The 23,625-nt window shown below is 45.6% G+C and overlaps 1 protein-coding gene across 1 annotated transcript in view; it reads left to right on the top strand.

The window, feature by feature from the left end:
* ACOT12 (acyl-CoA thioesterase 12) overlaps nucleotides 1-21,020 on the top strand; it is a 517,871-nt gene extending 496,851 nt beyond the window's left edge. The window contains exons 14-15 of the mRNA XM_085640749.1: nucleotides 5,636-5,762; nucleotides 20,400-21,020. Coding sequence (XP_085496875.1) covers nucleotides 5,636-5,762; nucleotides 20,400-20,543 — 271 coding nt within the window. The 3' untranslated portion in view covers nucleotides 20,544-21,020. The remainder of the gene's footprint in view (nucleotides 1-5,635; nucleotides 5,763-20,399) is intronic.
* Nucleotides 21,021-23,625: the final 2,605 nt, after the last annotated feature.

Genomic DNA, 23,625 nt, shown 5'->3' with positions numbered 1-23,625 from the left:
GTACCAGAATACAGAAGATGACAGCGCAGACATCGAGATTCCCCTTCATTAGAAGTTTGTGAGTTTAAAGCATTAGCCTGTCCCTACACTACAACTAGCATGACATCCCTACCTACCATCTCCAAAGGCAAGATCCATTAAGGTGTCAGCATGAGAAGTCTTCCTAAGAAGTCTCTTCACGTTGATGGTTCAAGTAGTTTTATAAAACTACAGATCTTGTTCTAAGATGCTCTCTCTCTCTCTTAAGGCAAGGCAAAAGTACCCCAATCACTGTCCCTAACTTCGATACATCAATCTCACAGGTAGTATCCCAAGATGCATTGCAGCATCACACCATCCAGTCAAGCCACCTCCCCGTAGGTTATTTTCCATTAGGCGGCAATGCTCTCAGGCCTTGGTGAGAGGACCTTGATTCCCAGGCTTACTCCAATGAGAAAGTACAAAAGTTCTTCATTATCAGTATCAACATTCAATTTATCTTCTTCTCCAGAAGCCTACTACTAAAACATAGACATTATTCTCGCTAACAAGGATGTATTCTCCACCTGCAACAGAAATGTGAGAAAGAACAAATCCAACATGCACATGAAATTCAACATTACGTCTAATACAAGAGTATTCAGGGAGGAAATAAGAATCAGGACTACAGAAATCGGCCAACATGAGAAATGGCACAATGCCTAATGAAATTACACATATAAAATGAACATTGTTTACTGAGCACATCTAATTTAACATGTTACATACGCACATCAAATACGTGAATAATTGTCAGCAGCATGTACGAATTCTACATGTTAATGCTTTCAACTTACCACATCTAATTGCAACGTTAATTTCTCCATGTTCACATTGAAAATATCCCTAATGTGTCACCCTTTATGTTCACAATCTTGTGTCCTGAGTTAATACAACAAAGGATTATACGTAGGTGTAGACTACCCATGATTACAATGCATCCCTACAAAAGAAAGAGCAAATTTTGCGCTACAACTTCCATGAACGGCAATGGGGAACATGAAGTCCCCTGATTTTCTTTAAAAAATCTCCCTCTTTCTAGTTTTAAAACTAATGGGCTGTGAAAAAAGTGGCCAGGTGCAACCTAAAAGACCATATCGAGAAAACCCCATCTGCCCTTCTCTTGGTTCACACAATTCACCATTGATCAATGAAGGCATGATCACATCATGCTACGCATGTACTTGACCTGTGACCTGCACAATAATGACATTACACATTATCCTGGTTGAACATACTATGCTGCCTCCTTGAGAGGAGGAGTTTTGTAGTTGCCGGTAAAAAAAATGATGAAGGGCAGGAAACATTAAAAACATAATTTAAGCAGTCATTTTTAGCTCTAAACACAGATGCTTGGAATTTTGAAGCATTGTGAATAAAAGGTGGTGTTCTGCTAAATCCATTTTAATCTATTATTTAAACATGTGGTTAGCATGTTGTGTATGTCAACACGTAGCTAACCTAGGGGCATATTTACAAGAACTGACTGACGCATTGGCATAAATGTGTCATATTTTTTGCGTTTGCTGCAAATGCCCTAACAATGCCCTGGATGCACTGTATTTATAATACAGCGCTCCATGACGCAAGGATTCGCGAATGCGCCAGAAATTCTTACGCATCTTTTGTCGTTAATGGGACTCATTGCTGGATTTGATTGTGAGACTGAAGCAACTCCAGCAATGCGTCAGAACACAGAGGCAAGTCCCATGTTAAAATCCCTGCGTCAATCCTTACGCCTGGTTTGAGGAGGTGTAGGGATTTTGAAGCAGACTAGTCGTAGAGTGACGCAGTGAAAAGTGGTAAATTTCACTGCGTCACTTTTACGTGGCTTTTTAGTTTGGAACTTGTACCCTGTATACATTATACCTGGTGCAGTTATAGTGTGATACAGGCCTCCACAATCTGATGCATATGGCCCAATGCGCCAGTTTGCAAATATGGAGCAGCATGGAGCAATAATTGCGCTGCCACAACTTTTTTTTAAATGACGCTTCGGCTGTGTTACCTCCTTGTTAATATGCCCTCCACTGAGCTATCTTACAAGGTTAGTCAGTAGTTTCCAAAGACCAATGAAACCACTTCACAAGAACTCTCAAAAAGCATACTTTAAGTAAGGGATTTGTTGTTGTGTGCCCACCTGTACCTCCTGGGGGGACAGTAAGGGCGCATTCCTAAGTATATCAGTTTGTAAGGGGGTTAGTAGATCACGGCTTACGGGATGCTGGTTGCCATGGGGGGTGCAGCACTTGGCATCCGCTCCCCTGAGGGTGGACCATGCCTCCTATTGGAGATTCCTGCCTATAGTGGCCATCTCGGTGCTGTAGGGGAGCCGCTGCCACTGCGGCTCTCCAAGCACTGAAGGTTTGACGGGCGAAAGCTGTATTTAAAGCACCCATTCTGCACACTGTTCTGTTTTGGGAAAATAAACTGCCATAGTGATACTTTGTTTACTGTAAACAAATAGCAAATGTCCACGACTTGTGGACAGTGTTCTCTCTGTTTTTAAATGCCCTTCTACATTCCCCTTGCATATGTCCGCCCTGCAGAGGGTAGGGGAAATGAGTGACAATCACTTCATCTTCAAAAGAGTTGGATTAACAGTCAAATAAAATAAATAAATAAATACTGTGACTGGGCGATCTATAGTCGGTCGGTGGTCAGGCCAGATGTTTACACGGACAGAGCTAGCTGAGGCTCCGTTGCTGTCAATAAACAGCACTTCCCCTGACTCTAAATTGAGCAGGGGAGCCATGAGTCTGGTGAGATGAGATGTGAGCACCACTAATTTACGGTGGCGCTGCTGCTCTCCAAACTATAAATGATGCCCTAAGTCTGGCCAGTGTTTGCCACCTTGAATAAAGGGCTGTGCACATACACTAGGCTGTAAAATTGACAATTGCATTCGAAGAAACTATACAGATCGCATCCCTCGGTATGCATGAATTGATTGACAGGTAAATGGCATGGAGGGTCCACACCATAATATAAAATGCTGCCTGCCCCGCCCCCTCCACAACATAATGCTGCCTGCCCCGCCCCTTCTACAACATAATATAAAATGCTGCCTGCCCCGCCCCTCCACAACATAATGCTGCCCGACCCGCCCCTTCCACAACATAATATAAAATGCTGCCTGCACCGCCCCCTCCACAACATAATGCTGCCTGCCCCACCCCTTCCACAACCTAATATAAAATGCTGCCTGCCTCGCCCCTTCCACAACATAATATAAAATGCGCCTGCCCCGCCCCTTCCACAACATAATATAAAATGCTGCCTGCCCCACCCCCTCCACAACATAATATAAAATACTGCCTGCCCCACCCCCTCCACAACAATATAAAATGCTGCCTGCTCGCCCCTTCCACAACGTAATATAAAATACTGCCAGCCCCACCCCCTCCACACCAATATAAAATGCTGCCTGCCCCGCCCCTTCCACAACATAATATAATATGCTGCCTGCCCCACCCCCTCCACAATATAATATAAAATACTGCCTGCCCCACCCCCTCCACAACATAACATAAAATGCTTCCTCCTCCACCCCCTCCACAACATAAAATGCTGCCTGCCCCGGCCCCCAGCTAACAGCGAGCAGACCTAAAATCCCACTGAGGATGTATAAAGGTACTTGACTGAAACAGGATCCACTGAGGGTTTTGGGACCCCGTGCCCTAGGTATTTATGTTCTTTTAACAAGATTACTCTAACCACACCAGAGGAAACAAAAGTAGAAATTATATTTGGCACAAGAATGCACATTTTAATAATGTTGCTTGATCCCTCTATATTGGCAGATCGGCATTCCCAAACGGCAGTTAATGTTTTCACAGCAAGCAGTAAACTACACATAGATGGGTGTCCGAGTCTGGCGGGCCTGGTGACATTTAGCATGTCTGGCAGTCCCTGTGATGCTGCCTCTGTGCCGCTGCTGACATTCAGTGTGCCAGGCAGCTTTGGCAAAGCCTATAGATTTAGCTTATGAATGAGAAAGCAAACCAGACGTCTTGGCTTTACCAGTGCTTGCTGCTGTAATATCGTGGGTGACTTGGCCAAACTGCGCTAACGACCACTCAGACACACAGGTGTGGCATTGGTGGTTAGCCACAAAACATAACCACGCCCAGCGCCCTGGGCTTTTTATTAGCACACTCACGTGGTCTCGACCTTCGTCGAGCCCACCTACAAAGTCCTCTTTTAGGGGGGTGCTTACTGGCAACGCTTCCCCTGTCATTGCGAGAGGCGTGGGCTGCCCCACCGTCTCTCGCGATACTACAGCTGCTTTCTGATTCTGCTGAGGACTTCATCAAACAAGCACTGGCAATACCAATAGGCGTGGCTTGAGTCCTATCTGCTGCAGTGAAAAAACACAAAATAATGGCATTCTAAATGCAACGCATTTATGAGATAAAGAATTTAGGGGCATATCAACTAGAAGGCGATAAAAAATTATCGCCGCTATTGCGGCCGTTTTCGGCCGAAAAGTGGCGATAATTTTATCGCCTAATTAGCAAGGTCACGCTGACGCGTGAAACCTTGCTTTAGCGTCAGGATTCGTAACGCCCAGCTAGGCATCTCTAATGAGATGCAAAGTGGGCGTTCCTGACCTGGCATGACAGGAGAAATGTCGCTAAGCGACATTTCTTATATCAACAAGCCTAACGCAATGAAGCATAGCGTCAGCAAAAGTAGCGGTAACCCCTGTTATCGCTACTTTCCTTACGCCTGCTTCAGGACTGACTTAGCCATGATATCCTATGGAAGGTGGATATCATGGCTAAGTTTGTGAGTCCCTATCAACTAGCTAACGTGAGATTATCGCTGGGTTTCCAGCGATAATCTCACGTTAGCCAGTTAGCGCTAGGATTTTTATCGCTGATGAGATAAGTGTCGCTAATAGTACGCTCAGCGATAATTATCGCCGGTTGTTGATGATATGCCCCTTAATGTGTAATTTTTCAGTTAATGTTGGAGATCATGCATGGCAACAGCAGCACTCTATGGGAGGGAGGATGACACACCAAACAGCCTATAGGAAAAGGGAAGAGAGAGATGCTCCTCTGGGTGACGTCACAGCCAAATTTTTGTATGTTTTAATGAATTGGTAACAATAGGTCTTGCAGACAGTTGCACTGTCAAGCCAGACCTAACAATGAGAATAGTGATAGCCTGGGCAGTGCCAGAAGTAACAAGAGGGTGAGGTCCTAATTGTATAAACACTACTGGGGCTCACAAGTCCTGGGGGCGGGTGAATGGAAAGTAAATAGAACCATGCTTCTCGTTGCTTAGCGCCAGTCGAGCTCTGCCGGAAAACCTTAGTAAATCCCTGAATAATTGAAACTTTGTTGCAAGTGGAAAATGGGAATGGCAAAACTAGGTAGTTTATCGGCTTAATATGTAGGCACCTCAAAACATTAACACGGTATGAGTTTTTCATTACTCAATATGTGCCTCTCAAATGGTGGGACTCTATAATGTATAAATGTTTTTATATTTTGATGCTTATATAGTAACCTTCTTGCCAATGTCATGCATGCATGTGGTTCCTAACACCGTGCACTGGTTCATTCTTAATGATGGGACAGCGGCTGTCATTGTTTTCTCCTTTTAGGGATCCTTACACAATAGCAATTAAGTCAGTCACCTTGACATCCGTGCCTCCATCTCCAGAATTCATCAGAAGTAAACTGTCCTGTGCTGGATTTCTCATTCACAGTGATGGCAACAACTCGTGCAAGGTACAGTAAGTTCTTTAGACAAGTACCGTTTCACAGTGTAACATCCCAGATATATTGAAACCGAGAACCAGCCACCATGCTTTACTCTGGAACATTATAAGGTATGTCATGTCATTAGAATCTCAAGCAGTATACCAGATTCCCTTTAGTCCAAAAGTCAGAATTTGCACCAGGGAAAATCTAGGGAATAAACAGTGATTAATTTGTCCTGCTTAATTTGTCCTGGTGCCTGTGGTGCTTGGCACTGGAACCTAATTTTTAGAACTGGCTGTTATTTGACCGTCCACCACATGGTAGTGGTGTCGGTTCAATTTTGAGCAGATTACATTAGTTTAAAATTATACATTTAAAAAATAATTCTAGCTTATGCAGGACATTCTTACAACTTTAGGTGGCCTGGAATTCTCCAAAATGTCACATCTGTAGGAGTGTAACGCTTAGTAGGGAGTATTCATATTGCCATTTGGCAGCAATGGCAGGTCCAGTTGAGAGTGAAAGTTGCAGTGGCCTCCTGAGCAATACCTTGGACCCTGTCTTTTTTTTTTTTACACATTAAGCACTGCCGGGGTTGTTAATTTCGGCCCAGATTCAGATTTCTAAGGACGTTGCATAGAGTTTGTGTAATCTATTTAATGCAGACCCTACGAATAGCATTGAGTTGATATTTACAATTCAACGCAAACCACAAGTTGTGTTGAATTGCGACCCAAAGTCATGTAATGCAGTGGAAAACGCTGTCTTGCGCTACTTTGTGTCAAGGGGCGTTTCATGGGTGGTGCATGGATTTTGATGCAAATCTCTATCCACAAAGAATAGTAAACAGGGATTTGCGCCAAAATCCTGTTCCCCCCCCAAGGCAGGCGTAACGGAAAATATTTTCAATCCTCGTTTTTTCATCTTTGCATGTGTGCTGCATTCTACAGCACACGTGCAAATAGGAAAATGCCTTAAAGCATAGTTTTTGTACAGTAAGGGACCCCTGCCTGCAAAACAACTATGCTGACTACCTATGCATTATGGTGCAAAAGTGTTTGCCTTGGCAAATGACAGCTAAAAATGCTGTGGTGCAGGGAGAGAGCAGAACAGTGAATGAATGAATGAATGAATAGGGCATTTCTAGAGCGCGACTGTCACTCCGATATATGCATTCTGTCGCTGTACTAAGTAGCAGTGTAAACCTTATCACAGAACTGAGTGGATCAATTAAACAAGGGCACAGCAGATTATGTCAGTGGCTTGAAAAAGCCATGTCTTCAGAGTTTTTTTAAATGCATCTTCAGTGTCTATAAATCGGATGTGCAGTGACAGTCTGCTCCAAGGTTTGGCTCCTAGCACCAAAAATGATTTTCCACCTTGAGTATTCAATCTGAAGGACGGGGGCTTCAGCATGAGGATCTCAATGTTCTCAGGGTCTTGTGGTGGCAGAATCTGGCCATGAGATATTTGGGGACCGTATCCTTGAAAGTTCTGAAGGCTAGCAACAGGATCTTAAACAAAATTATTTTATGTATTGGTAGCCAATGGAGTTTTTTTAATATGGCTGATGCAGAGCTCAGTTTACCCCAGTATTGGAACTTTCATAGATTCTCATGCTTTGTATCATTCCCCGTCGTCGGAATGGGAGCCTCGGTAAATAAAAAATATATATCATAACCATAGAAACAAAAGAGAAAATAGGCCTAGGCCTCATCTCATTTTGAAGTATATCACCCTCTTTGTGTAAAAGAGCCCAAACTTTTGCCAGGACCAATCAGCACAGCCTCTTCCCCTTGGAACCTTCCTGAGAGAGCTCAGTACCTCAGATTTTTCTACCGCACGTTGTGCTAGGGAGTCTCCACTGAGCTCTTCTCAGTTTTTCACAAATTTTCTGTTAGAAATCTACATTTTACCATCTATTGTGACATTATGTCAGAGAAGGAAAAGAAAGCCTTATTCAGATCCTGTGCTTCTTGTGGAAAGAAGAGACTTTTCATTGAGGATAAGCATGAGAACTGTATTTACTGCTTATACCCGGAACACAAGGCCACAGACTGCAAGATTTGTCGGACCTTCTCTACCAAGACTTTGCGGGACAGAGAAGGTCGGTTGCTGACATGGCTGCAAAAGCTGAAGACCAGGAAGGAGGTTCTCTCTTCAGATGAGGAGGATTCGATTTCTGGCACCTCCTCCAGGAGATCAAAGAAGAGGGGTAGGTCATCTCCCTCCATCTCTGCGGAACCCCTTGTCAAAGCCCCTCACGGGATCTCTGAAAGGTCTGAGGAGGCTGGTCCCATGAAATCTCCTCACGGAAGTGAAAAGGAGAGGCAGGGACAGGCTGCTGGTGTGTTCTCCTCCGTCCCAAAAGGAAAAGCCTGCGAAGAAACACTCTGCAGGAACTCCACAGATGGTTCCGGTGAAGAAACAGCGTCCGTCGACGCTGACTAAAGCAGGTACGTCGACGACGATTTCCATAGTGAAGATTGTTTCCTTGGAATCGTCGACGGGACCGTCGACGATGTCTGCTTCATCGTCTACGACAGCTTCATTCTCGTCTTCGACGGCGGTGTCGACGACGAAGACCATGACGACGATGACAACGACGGCGACGGCGTCGTCGATGCTGATGACGACGAGTTCGTCAACGAGGCCATCGACGGTTGTCCCGTCGACGATGAAGAAAGCTCCGTCGACGACCTCATTGTCGACGACGGTTCACACTCCGTCGACGAAGACTACCGTGCCGATTACGTCGTCGATTTTGTCGACGCTTGGGATTCCGTCGACGACGACTCCGTCGACGGGACCGTCGACGGCGAAAAATTCAGGATTTTCAATACAAAAGTTGAAAATTACACCGGACATGACTTCACCTAGGCGGGTTACGCCTTTACCACCATCTATGCTTCTAGATGAGTCGGAGGACGAGGATGAGGGTGAGCAGTATGGGGATGCCTACAGTCCTTCAGATCTGCATGTAAAGCAGCAAGAGACTGATACTGAGGAGTATTAATGCCAAGAGGAGCAGGAGGAGCAACAATATGGTCAACAGGAGGTACATCCTCGCACGTTGAGGCAGGATATGATAGCTTTACCAGTTGCTCTGGTTACGGACTTGCACATGATGTTGCAGGACTACAGAGCTCGTTTTCCATCACGCCCTGACGCTCCTCCAGTGCATCCATCTACATCGGTGGTTCCGCGAGGGACGGCAGTGGACTTGCCACCTCTTCCTAAAGACGTACCCCATACCTCACCAATGGTGGTACCAGTAGTGGTTCCTCAAACTTCATATCAGGAACCTGCCAATGAAGATATGCAAGATGTGGATACGGATGAGGACGATGAGGGGCACGTGGATCCGCTAACCGATCCAGGGGACCTGGATGTGGATCCTGATGACACTGGAATGCAAGATCCGGATGCTGCAGGCCGGGAGACGAACGTGTCGCCTCCGGCAGATATTGGGGGGTTCCATAATCTTATGGAGCGTGCATCCAAGAGGTTTGGTCTGCCTCTTACGGTGGAACAGTCGGACTGTTTTCTGTATGACTTTAAGGCGCAGTATAAAAAGTCGGTCAGATCAATTCCCATCATTGAACATGTCTGGGATGAGGGAATTAAGATTATGCAGAACCCAGCTACGGTCATCCCGGTTCTTCCCCGGCTGGAGAAGAAATACAAGGCCCCTGAGGGCAGTCCTGCATGTCTTCTAGGACAACCAAAGCCTGACTCTGTAATATCTCAGGCCGCACAAAGCAAGTCCAAGAATCCGTCAACACCTTTAACTACGCCTCCGGATAAGGATGGCAGGCGGCTGGACAATGTAGGGAAGAGATTTTCCACCATGGCCAGTTTGTTGGTTTGAGTGGCTAATTCATTAGCCATTCTAGGCAGATACGACCGCCAGATGTGGTGTGACATGGAGCCGTTTATGGACCTACTGCCAGATTCGAGTCAGGAGGAGGCCAGGCAGATTCTCATGGAAGGAGAGAGAGGTTCTTCGGAAGTTATTGACTGTGCTATGGACATAGCCTCTACTGCTTTCAGGGCTTTGGCAGGGTCAGCGGTCTTGCGCTGTCAAGGCTGGTTAAAAGCAACCTGGTTCCGTCAGGAGGTCCAAAATAAGATCCTGGACCTTCCCTTTGACGGAGAAATGCTTTTTCGTAAGCATGTCGATGAGGCCCTGCAAAGCATAAAGAAGGACACGGACACAGCAAAGTCCTTAGGATCCTTAAATTATCGCAAGGTTCCATTCAGAGGTGCACGAGGACGTGGGTTCTCTACTTATAGAGGAAACCAACGTCACTATTCAACACAGTCAGGACAGTCATATAAGAATCAGTACTCAAACCAACGCCAAGGTCAATCGGCGTCTTTCTCTCGTCAGTCCGAGAGAGGACGTCAGAATCGTCAGGGACGAGACAATGCCAAGAGGCAATAGCGGCCTCCTGGCTCTGACTACTGTTCCTCCCCTACCAAGGACACCGGTTGGGGGCAGGATCTCCTATTGTCTGGACAGCTGGGTCCTTATAACATCGGACCGGTGGGTTTTGAATATTGTTCAGAGTGGCCATACGTTGGAATTCCAAGATCTTCCTCCAACGAGAGCTCCGGACGCCCGTCCCTCAAAACATCTCAGACTGTTACATCTCGAAGCCCACCAACTATTCATCAAGGGGGCGATAGAACCAGTACCTCTTTCGCAGAGGGGCAAGGGTTTCTATTCCCGGTTCTTCCTGGTTCGGAAGACGGAAGACACGTGGCGTCCTATATTAGACCTAAGGGAGTTCAACACCTATCTCATCAAGCTCTCCTTCAGGATGGTCACTCTCCAGGATATTCTCCGTCTACTGAATCCGGGTGATTTTTTGGCATCCCTGGATTTAGAGGATGCGTACTTCCACGTTCCAATCCAACCAGCTCACAGGCAATATCTACGCTTCACAGTAGGCAAGAGCCATTTCCAGTTCAAGGTGCTTCCGTTTGGCCTTCGGTCTGCACCTCGGATATTCACAAAGATGTTGGCACCAGTCGCGGCTTTTCTCAGAAAGCAATCCTTAGAAGTGTTCCCATACTTGGACGACTGGCTCGTCAAGGCTCCATCGCTCAAGGCAACTTCTCAAGCCGTGTCAACTTGTATTCAATTGTTCGCCCACTTGGGTCTTCAGCTCAACAGATCCAAGTCGGTGCTGGTACCTTCCAGGTCCCAAAGGTTCCTTGGAGCTATTCTGGACACGACATTATGCACAGCTCGTCCGTCGGAGGAGCGTCAACGCAAGCTGATCACCTCCGCTCGTCAAGTGCTGCAGAGGAAAAGGGTGTCGGTTCGCAGGTACAAGTCCTTGCTCGGATCAATATCATCCTGCATACCATTAATACCGCATTGCAGGCTTCATATGCGTCCTCTGCAGTAGGAGTTAGACAAACAATGGCGCCAGGCAGAAGGGTCGTTCAACGACAAGTTGTGGGTAACACCAGCTATGCGCAAGGCCTGCGAGTGGTGGCTGGTACAGGAGAACATCGCAGTAGGATTAACATTCCGGACCCCTCCTTCTCCTATGGTGGTGACCACAGATGCCTCCTTAGAAGGCTGGGGAGCGGTACTCCAGGAGCTTCAAATCAGCGGTCACTGGAGTCCAGCGCAGAGCCTACACCACATCAACCTCTTGGAGCTGATGGCTATTCGCTTAGCCTTGCTGGCGTTCCTTCCCAGACTTCAGAATCATGCAGTGCTGGTCCGGACAGACAACACGACGGCCATGCACTATATCAACAAGCAAGGGGGAACAAGATCGCGGACTCTGTCCAAGAAAGCTCAGACGATTTGGGATTTTGCGATTTCTCACAAGATCACCCTGCAAGCCGAGCACCTAGCAGGGTGCCTCAACATCACGGCGGATGCTCTGAGTCGTCAGACGGAAGTGACTCACGAGTGGGAATTAGACCAAGCCACGCTGGAGGGAGTGTTCGAGAGATGGTGTACTCCGACTATAGACCTCTTTGCGTCCCCAGAGAACGCCAAATGTCGGTTTTACGCAAGCAAGGTTCCCCATCGAGGATCGCTGGGGAATGCCCTTTCGATTGCTTGGTTCGGCGCATTCTGCTACGCTTTTCCTCCCATTCCACTCATTCCTCGAGTTCTCAGGAAGGTCAGGGCAGAACCGTGCAAGATGATTCTCATTGCTCCAGCGTGGGCCCGGCAGTTCTGGTTCTCGGAACTCCTGCTTCTCTCCCAGGATCACCCAATTCGCTTGCCGCTGATTCTATCTCTGTTGTCGCGGGATCAGGGTCAGGTGCTCCATCCGGATCCGAAGTCACTACACTTGACAGCGTGGCTCCTGAATACAGAGAATTCCGTCATCTGAATCTCTCCAAGGAGTGCAGGGATGTTTTGTCTCAGGTGCGGGCGCCAAGCACTAATAAGACATACAGGGCAAAATGGAAGAGATTTTGTCTGTGGTGCCAGAGGAATAAACTCCATCCTTATAAATCCCTGCCACATCAGGTTTTGCCTTACATCCTGTCACTGGCTAAATCAGGTTTGGCGCACTCTTCTGTCAAGGTACATCTGGCTGCCATATCCCGTTTTCGACGTAAGACATCGGGGCCATCTCTATGGTCCGCAAGGATTGTTAAACAGTTCCTTAAAGGGTTGTTTCGGAAGTATCCTTCGGTCCGAGCACCTCCACCGATCTGGCAGCTCAACCTAGTACTGGCTCAGCTCATGAAAGCTCCCTTTGAGCCGATTCACAGGGCGGACTTGAAGTTCCTCTCTTGGAAGCTAGCCCTCCTCTTAGCGTTGACATCGGCTAGGAGGGTTAGTGAACTCCAGGCTCTGTCCATAGTGGAGCCTTTTCTGCAGTTCAAAAAGGATGTGCTAATATTGAGAACCAACCCGAAATTCATCCCGAAGGTGCCTTCGGATTTTCATCTGAATGAACCTTTGATTTTGAATTCTTTTTTTCCACGTCCTTCGACCCAGGCGGAACGAACATTGCATTCTTTGGATGTCCAGAGATGTCTGAAATTCTATCTTGAGCGCACACGCTCTTTCAGGAAGTCTACACAGTTATTTATTGCCTACAGTGCACCACGGAAGGGGTTGCCTCTCGCTAAGAGTGGCATTTCCCGCTGGATCTCCAGTGCAATTCAATTCTGTCATCAGGCTGTGGGCAAACCTTTGGACAGAAGGGCCCGTGCTCATTCTACACGAGCGATGGCATCTTCAGTGGCTCTTTTTGCTGGAGTTGCTATCAAGGACATTTGCAGGGCAGCAACGTGGAGCAGTGTACACACCTTCACGAAACACTACTGTCTGGAGTCGGTGGGACGAGATGACGCTGCTGTTGGTCAAGCAGTCCTCAGGAATCTTTTTCATTGAGAGGTGAGCTTTCCCTACAATCCCTCCATCCTGGTAAGCACATTTGGTTCAGTAATGTTGTTTTGTCTTGGTTACCATGTACTAGTTGTAACAGTAGACTGAGATGGTTATGTAAGGCCAGGTGTCTACCAAAATGTGCTTTTGTGATTTTACTGCTAGCTATTCTGATACAAAGCATGAGAATCTATGAAAGTTCCAATACTGGGGTAAGAAAACAAGTTACTTACCTGTAACTTTGGTTCCCCAGTATTGGTAACTTTCATAGATTCTCATGCGCCCACCCACCTCCCCTGGGAAAGCTCTGCCGGTTTACTGAGGTAGTGGCTGTTTGCACAACGGCTACGAAAATCTGAGGTTCTGAGCTCTCTCAGGAAGGTTCCAAGGGGTGAGGCTGTGCTGATTGGTCCTGGCAAAAGTTTGGGCTCTTTTACACAAAGAGGGTGATATACTACAAAATGAGATGAGGCCTAGGCCTATTTTCTCTTTTGTTTCTATGGTTATGATATATATTTTTTATTTACCGAGGCTCCCATTCCGACGACGGGGAATGATACAAAGCATGAGAATCTATGAAAGTTACCAATACTGGGGAACCAAAGTTACAGGTAAGTAACTTGTTTTCTTATGGTGTAGCACCACTCTGGCTGCTGTGTGTAAGACCATCTATAGTTTGTAAATTTGTTGTTCTGAGCAGCCAGTATATAAGCTGTTGCATTAGGTGATTCTCAGTCTAATGAGGGCAAACGCTATGGTTTTCCTAGCAGTAAAAGGGAGGAAATGAAAATATTTTTTGCGAGATTTAATCAGATTAAAACATGTCCTGACAACAGCTGTCAATTGAGGTTGAAAAGAGAGTTTGGTGTTAGATTTGACTACTCAGTTCTTTGCTACCTTAACAGTGTTTGTTCGAGAGGGAACTACGTTTGGCCACCAATGCATAGGAGAGAAAAGATTAAATATCCCAAAGAGAAGAATTTCGGTTTTCTCTGAATTACACTTGAGATGGTTGTTTTGCATACATGAAATTACATTGGAAAGACACATATGGAAATTCAATTCAGGACCACTAGACCCCTTTTCTAGCGTGAGGATCACCTGGGTGTCATCCACGTAAGAGGTGGTTGCGATTCCATAGGAGTTGTTCAGAGATATAAGGGGACAACATAGATATTAAGCAGGGCTGAGAGATGATCTATGTGCTACACCCCTGGTCATCAGTTTTTCTTTAGCTGAGAATTCTCCTAGGAGAAGGGTTTGTCTCCTATCGGGTAGGAAGGATTTGAACCAGGATAGAGCTTTGTGGGAGACCCCGACATCTTGGGTTCGCTGGAGAAGAATGTTGTGTGACATGGTATCGAATGCTATGCTATGAATAGGGGGACTCAGTGGAGTGTTTAGGCCTAAAACCAGATTGGTGTATGTGGAGAGAATTGGAGCTTTTAAGAAAGGTGATAAGTTGCTGATTGTAGGAGAGTAGGATCTGCACTTATGTTGCCCCACTTTTATTCTGATGTTAACACTGGTTTCTGGCTATAGTCTGGCTGGGTCCCTGCTAATCAGGGCCCCAGTCTCTCTGTTCTCTCTAAACGACTTGGAGTGCATATTAGATGCACTAGTGATTGGTTACTGTGGTGCCTTATGAGCCCCTAGTATATGGTACCTTAGGTACCAAGGGCATAGGTACTTTACAGGCCTACCAGGGGCTGAAGCATGTATTATGCCACCCCTGGGAAGCAGACTAAATCTGACACCTCAGGCCTGCTACTGAAGCCTGGGTGAGGTAGTGTTAGCACTCCTCACAGAGGTGTAGGTTCCTATATCTCACCATACACACACATATAGACCCATCAGTCACCCCTACAGCAGGCCCTATCAATCCTGAGGGCAGGGTGCTTGGTTTACATTGTGAGGGGGTGCCTCTGCCTGAGCAGAGCCCCTCTGCAGCTGACTGGGTCTATTCCCTGTGGCTGTTTGTGGATGCGGTTAAACCATATTCTCTTAAGTGCATTATAACCTCCCGGTTAATGCTAACTTTGGAATGACTGCATCAAAACATGTCGTGTTTGGTGTCAAACATCTTGGAATCATACCCCCACACCAGTAACTGGTGTGGGACTATGATCCCACCCTTCTAGAGGGGATGACATGTACCCACTGAGGAAACACGGTAGAAATCTGAAAGAGCCCTGGCATCACAAAATGGATGCCACCAGCACAGACACTGGGCTGCCCTCCTGCTGCTGACCGAAACTCGCAGTGGAGGAGGCCCAACAATAGGCATCCTGTCACAGGGAGGTGTCACCACCTTCCAGACAGGATTTAGTGTATTGGAGCTGGGTGGATGCACTCTTAGAGTGCTTTGAAGTTCTGCACTGGGGGAGCAGTAGGCTCCTCTGTGCATATGCCAGCTCAAACCTGTTCAGGGGCTACCAGCCCCTGCTCTGGCGTGAAACTGGACAAAGGGAAGTGGGTGTAACCACCCACCCCCTGACCCTCCTAGGGGAGTGGTCATAGAGCTAGTCCCTCCCTTTCTTTTACTATAAGATAGGTACACCTTGCCATTGCAAGTTAGATAACCCTGGATGACGCTTTACAAGAAGAATCCTGGTCCTTCGACGTTCCACTACCTTTGGAAGATGGAAGAATCTCCCTTGGAGTCAAGGAGTGACTCTCCTGCTTGGCAGGCACCAAAACTTGAATCAACGGTCGCACACTTTCCCGCTCCCGCCGGAGTCCGAAGTCCCTGCAGCCCTGGAAGTGGATTTCCTGACTTCTTAACGGCCATTGTGAGTCCCCAGCAGAGCTGAGGCGAGTTTGACCCCACGAGTGATGAGGAACTGCAATACCTGGGAACCGTGTACTATTGTCAAGTGCAACCCCTTCACAACGTTCTACGAACTTGTGCTTTGGACCATTTGTGGCCCAAGCCTCCAGCAGGTTGTGCAGCGAAAATCAGAGGCCTACCCCGTCCCGAGTGACCGTGGGCTCTTGTGAAGCATTTCCTCACGAGGCGTCGTCGCGATCCCTTGCCCGTTGGCTTGTGGGTCCCCTGAAGATTTTCTTATTCAACCAATGGGCTCCCCTGATTGCTCCAGGCCAGCCCTCATTCACCCTCGCTGGGTGAGTCCCTCAGACCTTGCTGGTCTGCACCATTGACTTTATTCACTTTTCAGAAGACTTGCTGTGGCTAAGGCTTGTTGGCTCCAATCCGGTTGCCGGCACCGCAGTCAGCTGCAGACGTTGTGGGACACACCGAATCCAGCTGCTGGTCATCGTCGATCTCTCCTGGACCTCGTGAGCGAAGAGTCAAAACAACCTCAAGCACCTGAAATCACCCGACATCCGTGGGCATCCATCTTCCTGGCCCTGGGTCACTGGCAAGTGACTGTGAACACTGTCCCTTCTGCTTTCAGGTCTTCTTCATCGTGAATCCAGCCTTGGATTCCACCGGACACTTCTTCAGTCGTCGCAAGCAGCAAATCTTCTTTGGCTTCCATAGAAAACAGCGACGCGACCCGACACCAAAAGACACCTATGCACCCGGCTTCCCTGGGTGAGGTAACTCGTGCACTCCGGTGCCCTAGTGTGTGTTGGCCCACAAATTACTTACCTTGTAAGTGGCTTGCTTGTAGACTTCCTCGAAGTACCCTAAAACTTTAAAAATCCAACCACGACTTGCTCCATTGTAATCAATAGGGAACCCGCAGCTGTGTTCTCACAGTGCACGCGTCTCCCGTGGGTCTTTTACTTACCTGCCTTGGGTGGATTAGTGAAGCCCCAGCAATTCTACAGGCCCTAGGCCTTGTCCCCTTGCAAGTCGAGTTTCCTAAACCTCTTTTTTAGTATATGGTCTGGTACGCCCCTAGGGCCCCAGCTATATTTGTGCTTAACTTATTGTGAAACGTTTATATTTGAATGTGTTCCTGGCTTCTAATCTCATAAAGAGATTAGTAGAGTGTGTCTAGAAATAAATACATATATATTTGATATATATACCTGTGAGGTGTCCTTTCATTTGGTAATTCAAGAGATTATAAGGTAAAACAAGCTGCTTTACATTCCTCTGAGACTTAGCCTGAAGGCTGCTCTCCACAGCTACCACTAGGATAGCTTTCTTTAAAAGGTTGTCTTAAACCTATCTACCATAAGAGTCGAATCGGACTGGTGCAAGGTGGCCACTATAACTAGTGACCAGCATATGCCAGGCCAACTTCTCACACTGATTCACAAGTTTCTCCAATATTTTGGCTAGTGCGGGCAGCAAGGAGATAGACCGGAGATTGGACAAGGTGGTGGGATCTTCAGCTGTAACTAAGGAGGTAATGATGATCTTGTTGATGAGTGGATTTACCATGTCAATGGCCTCATGAAGGGTGGCTGGTGGACCTGAATCCTGGGGCGAGCTTGATTTACAGGAAAGGATCGTTTGCAGTGACAATGGCAAGGAGATGTCTCAAAAGACTGGTATTGGTCCCATTATAGAGACGACTGGAAACAGAGCCACTTAAGGGGTCAATCATGGGGGTGGAAGTAAATCCCTGTTGTATGGCTAGGATCTTTTCCTCAAAGAAGGTTGAGATCCGGTCACAGAGGGCCTGTGAAGGCAGGATCTCTCTTGAAAGAGTTTTAGGTTGCAGAAATATTTTAGATATGTTGAACATCACTTTGGGGTCGTGATTGGCCTCCACGATATTTGTGGTAAAGTTGGAGTTCATTTTTGTTTTGATCTGCTTATGGTATGTTTTCTGAGCATCTCTGAAACAGGCCAGGCCGTCTGTGCTGTAGTACAAGCGCCATTTGCGTTCAGTGTTTGTAGTGGTCCTTTTGTTCTTGTAGTGCTCGGGAAAACCAGCGCTGAGAGTGTTTTGGCCGGCTATTTATAGGGCAGATAGGAGTTGCAAGATCAACAGTGTCAGTGAACCAGGTGTTGAAGCAATTGATATCTTTCTCCAAATTCCCTTTGAGGTTTGGGGCAGTGGAGGACAGGTGGTACATCAACATTGGATTACATTTTATTTCTCCCCATTTCCGGCGAGGGGGGTGGGTGAAGATTTTATTTTTCAGGGAGGGAAGTTTGGGGGCATGATAGTTATGTTGAATGAGAGTAAGCACTGATCCGTCCAGGATTGGTTAATGGATGTCCCAGGTAATAGTTTATGATGGTTAGTACAAATCCCATCAAGGGTGTGGCAGTCAATGGGTCAGAGTATGTATCAGTTGAGGGAGACCTAATATTTTTAGAATATCTCAGAGGGAATTGGCCTCAGAGTTGTCTAGATCGTCGAAATGGAGGTTGAAGTCTCCTATTAGTAAAATTGGCATAGACGACTACCGCTGGGGTAAGTGCCTCCCACACCAGTGCACAGAAAACTGGCGCCGGGCCTGGAGGGCAATACAGTAGACAGCTGGCGAAGGATTAAGAGGCACTAACCTTGAGGCAGAAGCCTAAGCTTTCCGCTACTTTAAAAGTGTCCATGTCGAAAGAGCTACATTGAAAGCTGTCGTGGAATATAATGGCTACCCCATCACCCCGACCTTCTATGCTATCCTTAGACATGATTGTGTAACATGGGGTACTGCTATGGCTATATATGGTGATATCCTGTGCATGTCTACTTAGAGAACAAATTTTGAGCACAGCCGGTGATTTGTATTCTTAAAGTTAAATGCAAAGTGATTTAAAAATCGGGCATGGAGTGCAAGGAAAAACGCTGCTTCTCGCCCTGCGCCTGGCATTTGACTCGTTTGGTGCTCTGACTCCTCCCCTGCCTCCTAATTGGTTCCCCCAACCAAGCAAAACGAAGTAATGGCACGTTCACCGATGTTATCTAGCTATCGGCAAATTTTGGGCACAGACAAGGCCGGACTGGGAACGGAAACCGGCCTGGTAAAGTGCTTGGCGGAACCCGGGAGGAGGGGTCGGCAAGGGGCAGTGCTTGAGGAAAGCTTGGTGCCGTGTTTGTTGCTGAGGGCCAATATTGGCAAATATCAGCCTCCAGTAACAGAAACGGCCCCCCAGGGGTTTAAAACTGTCCCCCCTCCCTGGCAGCCTACCGGGGAAATGCCCAGTGCCCGCTACAGCCAGGCCGGCCCTGGGCACAGACGGCGATTTTATATTTTTAAAATGGAATGCAACGTCATTTAAAAATCAGGCACATAGTGCCACATCTTAGTAGATATTTACTTGCCGCTCAGCGTTCTGTCACTATTTTGTAAATCTGGGTCCAAGTGCATATTCAGGGTGAGGGTGGTAATGATTTTTAAAAGGGGTGAGGGTGTAGAGAAAGGGGTTTCCACATGGGACAAATACTTTCCCAGTGGAGTAAGAAAAACAAGTTTGCCAATGCAGTTTTGTGTTTCATATTTGCTTGTGGAATTATAGACGTGTCGATCCCAGCTGGGTGGAACTGGGACGCTCAAACTAGAGAAAACTTTTGAGTAATGAGTTCTTTTGACTTTGGTTAACATTGAGCTCTGCCCCAAACAATGGTCGCAATTGAAGAATATTGGACTTTGTTGCCCCCTCATTTTATTTTATATTTCTTCATAGTTCCCTAAATAAAGCTGTTTTTACAACTCCTTCAGTGCTCTGAGGTAACCGAAGGGAACGATGTGCAGTGTTTTATAAAAAGTCTCCATAAATATAGAAGTAAACAAAAGTCTACAATTTGTGTCAATATGCACTTTGTGGAATTAAAAAAAATCCCTAGGAGAACGAAGGGATCTACACAAAGTATAGATCTTTATGAGCATATTTACTGCATATATATTGGAATCTGGACATTTCTGTAATAATATTATTTAGAAAAATGATAATTCCATCTGTTCTATTTCTATTTAATAAAAGGTTTGTGTTTTTAATTGTGAGAACTTTAGCTCAGACAACATGTTTTGGGTACATGTACACTGAAAAGCATGACCTCAGAAGTATGACTAGCCTTTCATGTCACTTTCGGTATTAACTTCACAGTTGACTTTTTATGTGTGTGTATTTGTCTTGTGCTTAACATACAAGGCAGTCGAATATTTTAAATATTATAGAGCTATGAATATAAGCATATTGGAAGATTGCTATTGAGTGGTCTAGAACATCATTCAGTTAAAATGAGCCGCAAGCTCACAGATTTTGCTCCTACCAATCAACACAAGCCTTTTGTAGTAAAACTATATTTCACTGCTTTCTTCACGTACTGCTTTTATGTTGGTATGAGCTTTGATGGTTATTCAGATGATAAACACCCTCTAACTGTCTGCTACCATTGTCTTATTTTCAACAGGTGTCTTACTTCAATCAGCTGACCTCTGATGTGCTTCCGTATGTAGCTGGCAATCTGGGAGGATGGTCAAAGTCGATCGAGGAAACCGCTTCTTCATGCATCAATTTTTTGGAGACTTTTGATAGTCTCAGCACTTACTTTTAAATAGTCGCCTAGATCATGAAGCTGTAGGTGTGGATCAACAATGTGAAAACACCTGTTCCCACGATAGATGGCATGGGTCTTATAAAGCTTCTTTACACCATGATTTAGGGGAAATTATAAATTGAGTGAATAGCTCTACCTGTGTGGTCAAATCTACAGTTTCACAGTGACCAGAGACAGCCGCCTGTCACCGCCTCAATCTTCCACTCCAAAGTTCATGACCAACACAGATGAGGTCTTTTCCATCCAGGCCACCAGTCCTCTCCTTTTCTCCATCATAGGAAAGAGGTTGTCCTGTTTGTTGTGTGCAGGATACAAATAACAACATACCATAATAACGACTGTTTTCACGTTCAAAGGCTCAAACCCTTAATAATTTACCTTTGTGTATCGGGTATTAACAGAACATACTGCCATAGGTTTTAGCATAAAGAGAATATATACAATTATTTTGCAGGACAGATTTTGTTAAAATATATAGTAATAATAAATATATTTTCAATCAAACTTTGGGTTTGAACTCATTTAATTCATATAAAGGTTTCACTTATCAGGAAGTGTAATAACCCTCCTATAAAAGATCCTCCCCCCTGCATATGCTGATGAGTTTTAGCAAGTCCTGCATCTATATGTGAAAGAACAAGTCAATTGGTTAAAGACTTTTGATTCAGTGCTAATGTGAGGGTGGATGATAAATAGCTTGTATGGTGGTGGCGACAGTGTGAAAGTTTGTTGATTCTTTTAGATGATAGAGTAAAGAAAGGAATAGATCAATGAAGTGTCCAGGTGCAGTTGTTACAAAGACTTTTCTGGTTTGAGATTCATCCTCTGAGGATCTTTCCCTTGAGGAGCAACAGTAAGATAGTTGTCAAGCGTACAGCAGGTCCACAGAGACGTTTGAAACCAACAGCATAGGAGGCATTCATTAGGATCCATGGGAGGGGCCTTGTCCGATAATGGAAATACAAGATGCTTATTACGGAATCCTGACTTCTTGGTGTGCTATGACTAATTCCCTAGGGAAATACCGCTGGCAGATTGAAGGACATTTCAACAATGTGTAAAGAAAATATAGCATAATAACAGACAGATAACTAAGGGGCATATCAACAACAACCGGCGATAATTATCGCTCAGCGCTCTTAGCGTGAGGATAATTATCGCCGGCTAGCATGAATTTTTATCGCTGAGATAGCGTGCTATTAGCAACGCTTATCTCAATAGCGATAAAAATCTACACGCTAACAGGCTAACGTGAGATTATCGCTGGAAACCCAGCGATAATCACACGTTACCTTGTTGATAGGGACAGGCAAACTTAGCCATGATATCCTCCTTCCATCGGATATCATGGCTAAGTCTGAAAATTAGCAGACGTAAAAAAGCAGCGTTAACCGCAGTTAGCGCTGCTTTTTTTGTCTCTAACATGGTTAGCGACATTCTTGATAATAGGAGAAATGTCGCTTAGCGACATTTCTCCTATTATTTTACTCTGGAACGCCCCCTTTGCATCTCATTAGAGATGCAAGGGGAAGCGTAGAGTAAAAGGGTGCTAACATGCAAATTTGCGTGTTAGCACCCTGTTGTTGATAGGGTGCTAGTTTTATCTCTGCTTTTTTGGCTTTTAAAGCCAAAAAAGCAGAGATAAAGCCCTTGTTGATATGCCCCTTAGATTGTAAAGATGGTACCAGCTTTGAAACAAAATTAGGGCATTCCAGTGGATGAATGTTTGTGCTACGACTGATGGTTTACATAGGCAGTAATATAAATATCATGCCTTTTTTTAATGTAGTAATTTTAAGAAAACACAAAATGTATTCCAATCATCTCATCATATGCAACTCAGTGACACTTCAGCCCTCATTACATGTTCGGTGGAATTGGTGAGGTATTTACCCCATGTTGTAAATACCACTACCCCTGAGAGAGGTATTTCCCGCATGTGGTAATCACCTCCTATTCTGACTTTTTAACTTGCAAATGTGGCATAACATGAGGAATCAGTATTCTACCCACCGAATTCCACATTTTCACTTTTTCATATACCTTTTCCCCTGATACCTTTTGGCAGGTTTGACTCACCAGAATTTATCAGGGAAAACTGTGAGGGTGTGATAATTATCACATAACTCGAAATTCCAATCCTTGTACAAACTAGTTGCTTATAGGGGTGGGCAAAATTTGTGAAGTTCCATGAGTGAGCGGAATGGCTACATCCCTCAGCTCGTGCTGATTTTTAGCTCCGGGAGCTTGTTCTGTGCTGCAAAATCAATGAACTGCACCACGCAGCCTGCCAGAGGGCGCTGCTTCATTGCTGCTGCTCGAGCATAAAATCTACTCGCTTTCTCACCGTGAATGGTCATGACGGTCTACTTTGAGAAAATCTCACCGAGTATCATGCAGAATAAACGGCCCGCAGAAAGAAAAGGATCATTTTCACCTTAGATCAAAGGGAAGTGAATTCTTTTTTTTAGTTAATAAATATTTGGTACTTTTTTCACTTTCTCAGCTCATATTCTTCAAATGTACAAGCCCTGACTAGTTGTATTCTTTGACTATGTGAAGGTGTCTGTGTATCAGTTGTAATCATTTGAAATACTACCACAGAAAGAAACCAAGATATTTTTTCCATCATTTCTTTCTTCCCACATGGTAGTCCAAATCCCTCATTCAACAACTTTAATGTGCGAGTCTGCAATTGTTCTGATTTGATCCCTATTGTCAGTGGGTAACCAGTACTCAGTGATGAGATAAAAAGCAGCATAACCCTGTTTAAACCTAGGCACTTTTAAAGTTGCAATTTAATGCAAGTTACTAATTTTAGAGCATGTTGAACTGGAAATGCCCACTCGGTTCTTAAGGACAGATGTGTACAGGCCCCTAATGCAAATCGCGGGCAGACAGGATGGTTTTTGTAGCTAGACTCAGACTTTGCAATGAATTAGCTCTGCACATCAATGCTTTCGAAATGCGCTAAAAGCTTTGCTGTTGTGTCAACTTCCACAACCCCTCCTGATCGCTCTTAGTTTCAAAATTGTTTATCTTTGTCACGTAGATAGGTTACGATCCATTTAGTACAATG

The sequence above is a fragment of the Triturus cristatus genome, chromosome 2_1 (genome assembly GCF_964204655.1).
Source record: "Triturus cristatus chromosome 2_1, aTriCri1.1, whole genome shotgun sequence".
NCBI classification, from domain to species: Eukaryota; Metazoa; Chordata; class Amphibia; order Caudata; family Salamandridae; genus Triturus; species Triturus cristatus.
Note: the sequence above shows the minus strand (reverse complement) of the source record. Positions and strands in the feature narration are given on the sequence as shown.